This window comes from Oncorhynchus keta, chromosome 11 (assembly GCF_023373465.1).
Source record: "Oncorhynchus keta strain PuntledgeMale-10-30-2019 chromosome 11, Oket_V2, whole genome shotgun sequence".
Lineage (NCBI taxonomy): Eukaryota > Metazoa > Chordata > Actinopteri > Salmoniformes > Salmonidae > Oncorhynchus > Oncorhynchus keta.
In genome coordinates this window covers 25,064,731-25,074,775 of record NC_068431.1, presented here as the reverse complement: position 1 = coordinate 25,074,775, position 10,045 = coordinate 25,064,731, and the positions used below count along the sequence as shown (strand labels likewise).

Genomic DNA, 10,045 nt, shown 5'->3' with positions numbered 1-10,045 from the left:
CTTTCAAGCCTGATCTGCCTGATGACACAGCTGTGGGGTTATCTTTAAATGCAGTTACAACGGACAGGATTAGGCCAGTAAAAAGAGCCTCCAATCAATGCTAATTAATCCCTTGTTTACTCTACACAATTTGAATAGTCAACAAAACATTCCAAATGCCATTTGTTTTAGGAAGGATGCCAATTGAGTGTTCTGTTTTTAAGAATGGAATTTGTCTGGATATCTGACATACAGAGCCTACTCTGAAAATCAATAAAAAAAAAATAGATTTGTAAATGTTATCATAATTGCACAGCACAGAATGTTGTCTGATAGAATAGAATGGGTAAAATGGGTAGCCTTATACAGTAGTCCCCGATCAGAGATTCGAGCTGCCTGGTCCACGGTTGTAAAACGTCTAGTCCTCCCACATCTTGTCAACCATACATTCTTGACTGTGTGAGTGATGCTATCGGTAGCCATGGAAACCCGATACAATAGATTCATTCCCCCTGCCTCTCTCCCTGGCCAGTCCTCTCCATCCATTGAAAAGCTCTTGACTTTGCGCATGTACGGCCAAACTGAACATTGCATCGACTCCAAGATGGCGTTAACACGTCTGGCTTGCATTCTGGTCCTCCTCTCAACTCACTGTAAGTAAATACATGAGGACTGCGCTTTATTTCCCTAGCCTATTGCCGTTGCTGAGACATTCTGGACGAGACATTCTGGACGTGACACTCGCTTGTGTCATTTGAAATGAGCTACTTTGTTATTTGCGAGACGTGATCTGCGTAAGGATATAAGTGATCATGTCTGACCCAACTCTCTCAGTAAGCTAGCTATAGCCAGACAGCTATTTTGTTATTAATAGATGATGTTCTGATTTAAATGGATATATATTCAATTACAAAGTAGGCAATCGAAGATCAGAATTAAGAAATGGTTTGGTAACATTAGAGCCTCAAGCCCTGTTGTGTTGGCTCGTTGGAATGTTTGATCTATCCGAAGCCGGACAGTGCAGTTAGGCATTTGGAAGTATGTCTAGTTTATCAAACTCTTCAGAGATAGAAACCTTTCGTAAACTGCTCTACATACAGTTAGCATGTTTTAACTGGCTACAAACTTTACATTATGAAATAACAAGAAGAGATACAATGTATCCGTTAATTTCGAGGCTTGTTTTTTAAAAGGGGATGAGTCGAGTCCCCCTTTAGTCTGTCTCCTTACTTTCAAAAGTGTTCGACTGTAAATACATCTATAAATGTGTTATTGTCTAAGAAATAAGTATTTGATATAAATATACGTTTGCTTAAACGTTTTTAACGAGTTTGAATTGTGGTTGATAAAAGTTCAGACTCGCAGTATTCAGTGATGCGAGATAACGGTTTTTTCCATTGGGGAATAAAGACACAGTCCGCGGGAGGAGCCTATCTGAAAGCAGCAGGCAGCAGGCAGCTCGCTTTGTCAGCGTTGAGAACTCTTTGAAGAGCGGTTCTAAAATGTAGATTTTGTAACTTTTTATTAGCCATTTCAGATTAAGCGATTTGTCTCGGCATGTAAACAGTTATTGTTTTGGTTTGACCCTAATTAAAACATGAAATAACTATTAGAACTGTTTACTATTTGGCCAGATGCAGAGACAAATCATTAAGCTATGTTGCTGGAAGAGTATGATGCAATTTGTTCCCATGAAGCGCTCCCTCGTGTTTAACTCATGCATACTCAGATCCTTCTCGGACAGAATGTTTAATCATTATGTTGACATTTCAGAGATACATTTATATCAACTTCCACAATTGCTGATGCCATTGACATGCTAAATTGAAAGAAATAGAACTCTGAACAAGAATAATTAAATAAAAACATTTTGAATTGTTCCCAAATGTTTCCTAATAGCAGGTGCTATAGCTTACCTCATATTAAAATTGTAATGAGAATTTGAATCAATAAGTTAAGGCTACTGATATACACAACAAATAAGGCTAGATTATAGCAGGATCTTAAACAGCACCACATGATGGACTTGTGGTGGTCATTTGCTTTAGGGTTTAAGTGTTTTTCCTGAAGTGCTAAGCATGTATTGAATCCTTCTTGAAGAGAGAGACACAGAACAAAAGGAGGCACAGACCTGTGTGTGCCTTCAGCCCCTCTGGTCATCCAAGTGTGTGGACTGGCTTAATTATCTGTGTATTTAAATATGGATAGCAAGAAGGCTGCTTCCAAAGATGGTGCTGGTCTTTCAATGTCGCCCTGGAATTAGACCTACTGAGAATCTGATTGAGTGTGTTTGACGTCATGTTGCCTATTACTTTACAGTTTAGCCAGTTGTTATTGTCTGAAGGCTATATACTATAGTTAGAGCTGGTTAACCTTGATTGTTGTTGGAAAGATTGTTACCACTCAATTACAGTTCTGAAAGAAAAACATAATTCACAATTTGAGGACAATAACTTGAATCAGCTTTGTACATTTAAACACCTGTTACTATGTAATTTGATTTTATTGCTTAAATGTACAAATCTATTTGACCTCTTTTGTTATGCACATTCTTTTGTTGGTTTTAGGCTAATTCATCATTGGCTTGTTTTTTGTCATAGTTTGAATATATTTTGAATAGGTATGAGAGAGATGTACAGGTTTTTCAATAAGACGTTGGGCCACCACGAGCTGCCAGAACAGCTTCAGTGCGCCTTGGCATAGATTCTACAAGTACACTATATATACAAAAGTATGTGGACACCCCTTCAAATTAGTGGATTCAGCTATTTCAGCCACACCGCTGACATGTGTATAAAACTGAGGACACAGCCATGCAATCTCCATAGACAAACATTGCAATAGAATGGCCTTACTGAACAGTTCAGTGACTTTCAACTTGGCACCGTCATAGGATGCCACTTTTCCAACAAGTCAGTTCGTCAAAATTCTGCCCTGCTAGTGCTGCCCCAGTCAACTGTAAGTGCTGTTATTGTGAAGTGGAAACGTCTAGGAGCAACAATGGCTCAGCCGCAAAGTGGTAGGCCACACAAAAGCTCACAGAACGGGACCACCAAGTGCTGAAGCGCATAGGGGGGACCAACTCCATATTAATTCCCATGAATTTGGAATGAGATGTTCAACGAGCAGGTGTCCACATACATTTGGTCATGTAGTGTATCTGGAGCTCTATTGGAGGGATGCGACGCCATTCTTCCACAAGGAATTCCATCTTCTGGTGATTTGTCGATGGTGGCCGGAAACGCTGTCTCAGGCGCCGCTCCAGAATAAGTATTCAATTGGGTTGAGATCCTGTCAAGACTTAGAAGTGCCAAGATATGTCGGAGCTTGACAGTGCTCAAAGTGGAACAGTACCAAGCCAATATAAACCAAGCCAATATTCTTTAATTTTTATTTGGACTTGCGTGTATTGTTTTGCATTGTTAGGTATTACTGCACCGTTGGAGCTAGGAACATCAGAATTTAGCTACACCCATGACGACATCTGCAAAATATGTGTATGCAATCAATAAAATTTGATTTGCTTAATATTAAGATATTTCCTTAATAGTTTTAGAAGAAGCACCTTCACAAATCTTAACCCTTCAGGTCCAGTCACCTCTATTTGAAGTTTGAGAATTATTGGCTTCTTTGACCTCAAGAAATGCACATTTATTCAGTGGCAGTAAAACTGGTTTCCAGTCTGAATAAAAGTGAAAGAAAGATCAATTACAATGGATGTGGCAAATGTCATTTCAGACTTGATAAATTACCCTTTAGGAAATGAGTGGGAAATTGATTAGGCTACTCACAGAGACATGACCAACTGAAATGTGAGAACCTGGTCTAGTTTTTTTGCCTTATTGCAGCTCACAGTAAGTCTGCTTAAGACTCATACCTCTTTGGGTATCTGAGGAGATATGGGAGAGAAAAGCAAGCTGCCTCCTTAAGCATGAAACACATCGAGTATCCCATTGCCGATAGACAGCCTATAGGTACTTTTCACAGTGGGAGGCCGTTCCTTCTCTTACCAGAACAAAAGCAGCACCTGCTTCATACCGACCTGTTAGCAACAAACCTATCGATTCTACTTGTAGAATCACAATGCTCGTCAGCAGCCAACAACGACTTTGAGACAACCAGAGAGCATTTTCTCCATCTATCCACGGATGAGCCAGTCACACTTCATATGCAATGTAGGCTATGGGATGGTAGCTAGCTCAGATGCAATGCACACAACACTAAATACTTATTCCAAGCTAGCTACCACTGTAGCTAGTATTGACGTTATAATTAAATCACAATGGATTAGCTAGTTTCAATGAAACAGCTGCCTGTGTTAGCTGCCGAGTGTTGTGCAAACCAGGGAATATGCTATGCTAATGTTGGAGTATTTTCCCCTGATAAGTCTCTCCATCATGGCTAAATGTTTGATCACACACACACACACACACACACACACACACACACACACACACACACACACACACACACACACACACACACACACACACACACACACACACACACACACACACACACACACACACACACACACACACACACACACACACACACACACACGATAGAGGATAAGACACCGGTCTTTGCTGACTTAATTTAAACAAGAGCCAGATGACAGGTGTTTTCTTCATTGTCTAAAATGTGTGGCATTGCTGGTGGGGACGACAGGAGTTGGTTAGTCCCAGGGAAAGTGCTGATAGCGCTTCCCCCCAGGAGGTGCTTGTTGTCAGATGCTTCCCTTCCCATCCACAGCTTGTGAGCAAATGTTTGGAGCACTCCCTGAATGGCATGCTTGAACCCCCGGGCGAGTCACATACAGCTTGACATTTTAGTGTAGAGAGAGTAAATGGCAGGGAAAAAGAGAAAAACGAATAGCAAGCAGAGAGGAGTGGCTGCCCAGCAAGCACAGAGAGTTAAGAGTTATTCCCAACAGACAAAACAGTTGTGTGAGAATGGTAGACCCACTGTCCGTTTAAACTAGCACGGTAGCCCATGTCCTGTAATTAGGCTTGCAGCTCTAGCCTACATTTCCAGTTTGCTTGTAAAGACGTTTGCAGTTAATCTATCCCGAGGTTAGGTTTTGACAACAATTTGAATTGACATTTTGAATAATGTATTATGCATGATTAATGCAGATTCATCTCAGCATTTAGAAGTTACACTGAAGTTAGAGCTAATCATTGACCAACAACAAGCCCACAATACTAGTTATCTACAGTACCTTGTGAAAGTATTCAGACCCCTTGACCTTTTCCACATTTTGTTAGGTTACAGCCTTATTCTAAAATTGATTAAATTGTTTTTTCCCCTCATCAATCTATACACACAATACCCCATAATAACAAAGTCAATTTATAAAAAATGACAAATGGAAATATCACATTTACATAAGTATTCATATCTTTACTAAGTACTTTGTTGAAGCACCTTTGGCAGAGATTACAGCCTTGAGTCTTTTTGGGTATGATGCTACAAGCTTGGCACACCTGTATTTGGGGAGTTTCTCTCATTCTTCTCTGCAGATCCTCTCAAGCTCTGTCAGGTTGGATGGGGAGCGTTGCTGCACAGCTATTTTCAGGTCTCTCCAGAGATCGGGTTCAAGTCTGGGCTCTGGCTGGGCCACTCAAGGAAATTCAGAGACTTGTCCCGAAGCCCCTCATGCGCTGTGTCTTGGCTGTGTGCTTAGGGTCGTTGTCCTATTGGATCGTTGTCCTTCACCCCAGTCTGGAGCAGGTTTTCATCAAGGATCTCTTTGTACTTTGCTCCATTCATCTTTCCCTTGATCCTGACTAGTTTCCCAGTCTTTGCCACTGAAAAACATCCCCACAGCATGATGCTACCACCACCATGCTTCACCGTAGGGATGGTTCCAGGTTTACTCCAGACGTAACGATTGGCATTCAGGACAAAGAGTTCAATCTTGGTTTCATTAGACCAGAGAATCTTGTTTCTCATGGTTTGAGAGTCTTTAGGTGCCTTCTGGCAAACTCCAACCGGGCTGTCATGTGCCTTTTACTGAGGAGTGCCTTCCGCCTGGTCACTCTACCATAACGGCGTAATTGGTGGAGTGCTTCAGAGATGGTTGTCTTTCTGGAAGGTTCTACCATCTCCACAGAAGAACTGTAGAGCTCTGTTAGAGTGACCATCAGGTTTTTGGTCACCTCCCTGACTAAGGCCCTTCTCCCACGATTGCTCAGTTTGGCCAGGCAGCCAGCTCTAGGAAGAGTCTTGGTGGTTCCAAACCTCTCCCATTTAAGAATGATGGAGGCCACTGTGTTCTTGGGGACCTTCAATGCTGCAGAAATGTTTTGGTACACTTCCCCCAGATCTGTGTGTTGACACAATATTGTCTCTGAACTGTACAGACAATTCCTTTGACCTCATGGCTTGTTTTTTTCTCTGACATGCACTGTCAACTGTGGGACCTTATATAGACAGGTGTGTGCCTTTCCAAATCATGTCCAATCAATTGAATTTACCACAGGTCGACTCCAATCAAGTTGTAGAAACATCTCGAAGGTTGATCAATGGAAACAGGATGCACCTGAGCTCAATTTCGAGTCTCATAGCAAAGGTTCTGAATACTTATATAAATAAGCTATTTATGTTTTGTATTTGTAATACATTTGCAAAAAATTTAAAAAATCAGTTTTTCCTTTGTCATTATGTGTTATTGTGTGTAAATTGATGAGGAAAAAAACACATTTAATAAATTTCAAGGCTGTAACGCAACATAATAAGACTGTAGTGTAACAACATATGGAAAAAGGGGTCTGAATACTTTCCAAATGCACTGTACCTTGGATAACCGCGCCACAAAGGACCATGCATGGGATAAAGGCAGCGAAGCACATGATTCCAACAATGGAATGGCCCGAAACAGCTGAGCAGGAGTGGGTGGATGGGTTTGGGGAGAAGGCACGAGTGACCAGAAATATCTATGGTGTCCCTCCCAAACCCCAGACACTGTTTGTTAGCAGCAAATGCAGCATTGTGAATAAAAAGCATACGGAGGAAAAATACTTCTAATGTACTGTGAATTACTTCACCCCTCCCACTCACCTGTTTTAAGTTGGTCTTAAAGAGAATGAAAGGGTAGTTGACTAAGAAATAAAGAATAACAGAAAAGCTGGATTTGAATGGTCTTTCATGAGATAGAAATCCACTTGAACTTCGCAGCAAGAACTTGAAAGGTTATTGAAGTAGGCACTACCCTGCTTTTATATATTTTTTTCCTTTTGGTAAGCAGTAGCAGATGTTGAGGGGAAAGTTGAAAATGGACATGCTTATGTTCCAGGAATGGAAAGCACGTGCATTCTTCAAATGGTAATAAGACTATCGTGTGGAAGAGGCATTGATAAAAAAATAAAAATAGGTCTAGAGCCTGGCTGCTAGGCTGAAGGTAGTTGGCCAAAACCCCCCATGAAAATATAACATCAGGAATTTTGGGGAATTTTGATCGAGGACAACAATTATTTATATTTCTCACAGATCTCACTTTTTTCTGTTGTGAGATATGGCATAATAAGTCTGGAAGTGATATTTCACCTTGACAGTAGCAGTTGAAATCTGCTGTTTGTAATGCCAAGACATTATCATAAGATGTTTTTTCTGTGTCGTCTGCGGGATCATCTTTGAAATGCTCATCAATTGGCTGTCTGAGTTTAGGGCAGTGTTTTGGTGATTTCCTGTTTGCCGATCTTTATCTGTAGTCACGTGATCCCTAGGGGAAGAACGCAGGAGTGGTTTTCCTCCCTGTGTTCATTCAATAGATTCAGACAGAGCCAGCACATCAATAGGTCAGGAGGAACCGCCATCAATCACACATTGGGATGCTGTCAATATAGGGAAATAATTACAGATTCATTAATGGCAGGGCACAGATAATAGAGTGAATGCTGCTGAAGCACTGCCGTCTGAAAAGGCAAGGGAAGTCTGGGCTACATGCTAGGAGTCATAGCCAGATAATCGCTTTGGATTCTTCCTCTGTTTACCATACTGTCACAAAGGCAATTACTCTCTCTATAAATAGCCAGATGGCAGAATCATATGACAGCCTCAGGTGTTTGAACACTGTTCATTCCAAAGCATTGGGCTTGTATTCAAGCAACTCTAAATATATGATTCGAGATTAAACATATTCATATCTAAAGCATAGTAAAATAGAAGCTATTGGCATTATCTGAAAATGCATTTGTTCATCTTAAATCTTCTCTCCAATTTTTAAAAATCAAATACACATTGACGACAACTGGCTAGTTCCAGCACCATCATCACCGCTTTTCTACCATTCTGAAAAGGCAATTTGGCATTTTCAGCAAAAACACTTTTAGTTCCTAAAACACGTCTATCACCAACAGCCCAACTGACAGTCAAAATACTCTCCTTCCTGTGATCTGCAGAACTGACAGTGACTCCAATCCCTCGTAGCAGCCAGCTGAGTTCTTAAGTGTCTTCTACAGTATGAAGGGCAGATGACACCAGCCTTGTGATAAAAAAAGACATCCCAATCATTTTGTTGACCATAACTAATCTCTTGATGTAGGGCCTTGCGAAAGAGACCGGTATGCAAGAGCCATGTATGTGGTTGTACGGCCTCCGGGTAGTGTTGTGCGATTCTTGCGGTAAGACCTGACAAAAATGTTGGTGGTCATCCAAAGGAAGTTTTTATTTATTTATATTTTTTTATTGAACCTTTATTTAACTAGGCAAGTCAGTTAAGAACAAATTCTTATTTACAATGACGGCCTACCCCAGCAAAACCCTAACACGAACAACGCTGGGCCAATTGTGCTCCGCCCTATGGGACTCCCAATCACGGCCGGTTGTGATACAGCCTGGAATCGAACCAGGGTCTATAGTGACGCCTGTGGCACTGAGATGCAGTGCCTTCGGCCGCTGCGCCACTCAGAACCCATTGAGTAGCATTGCGGTGTTAGGTTCTAAATGAACAGTGTAAAAACTCACGGACGATTTGTAAAGCTCAAACCAAGTTTATTCACCCAAAGGGTCAGACAGCTGAAGAGACAAAGACATGTTTCCACCAGCACAAGTATATATACCCCAATTTGGATGAAGTCTCCTCCTTCCCTCTAAACATTACGTCTTTATTGCTAGGCAAGAAGTTAAGTGATGCAGGTAATTAACTGTTCCTTAATGTGACCTGACCTCGGCCCCCATTCCTCACTAATCCACAGCTCTCCACCCTTATCAGTGACTGCAACTATGTGATCGCCTTTCCTTTACTCAGTACATTCCAAGCTTAATTGACTCCACCATATACATTCCTCCTACAGATAACAATTATCTTTTGGTGTAGGAACCAAACTGTGGCATTCCTCACTTTCATAGGATACCTGATGATTAACAATATTTGCAAGATGGCGCCGACAGAGATGGTCGCCTCGCTTCGAGTCCTTAGGAAACTATGCAGTATTTAGTTTTTTTATGGATTATTTCTTACATTGTTACCCCAGGAAATCTTAAGTCTTATTACATACAGCCGGGAAGAACTATTAGAAATAAGAGTGACGTCAACTTACCAACATTACGATCAGGAATACGACTTTCCCGAAGAGGATCCACTGTTTGGACCACCACCCAGGACAATGGACCTAATCCCAGAAGCTGACCCAAAACAACGGCGCAGCAGAAGGGGCAGATGGAGCGGCCTCCTGGTCAGGCTTCGTAGACATGCACCTTGCCCACCGCTCCCGAGTATACTACTCGCCAATGTCCAGTCTCTTGACAACAAGGTAGATGAACTTTGAGCAAGGGTTGCCTTCCAGAGAGACATCAGAGATTGTAACATCCTGTGATTCACAGAAACATGGCTCTCTCGGGATATGTTGTCGGAATCGGTTCAGCCACCGGGCTTCTCCATGCATCGCGCCGATAGAGATAAACTCCTCCCTGGGTAGAGGAAGGGCGGGGGTGTATGCTTCATGATTAATGACTCATGGTGTAATCACAACAACATACAGGAACTTAAGTCCTTCTGCTCACCCAACCTAGAATCCCTTACAATCAAATGTCGGCCATATTATCTCCCAATTTTGGATAA

General features: G+C 41.6%; 1 protein-coding gene across 1 annotated transcript in view; it reads left to right on the top strand.

Moving 5' to 3' along the window:
* Positions 1–481: 481 nt before the first annotated feature.
* The window catches only part of LOC118389970 (junctional adhesion molecule 3B-like), a 40,143-nt gene continuing 30,579 nt past the window's right edge, over positions 482–10,045 (top strand). The window contains exon 1 of the mRNA XM_035780026.2: positions 482–632. Coding sequence (XP_035635919.1) covers positions 548–632 — 85 coding nt within the window. The 5' untranslated portion in view covers positions 482–547. The remainder of the gene's footprint in view (positions 633–10,045) is intronic.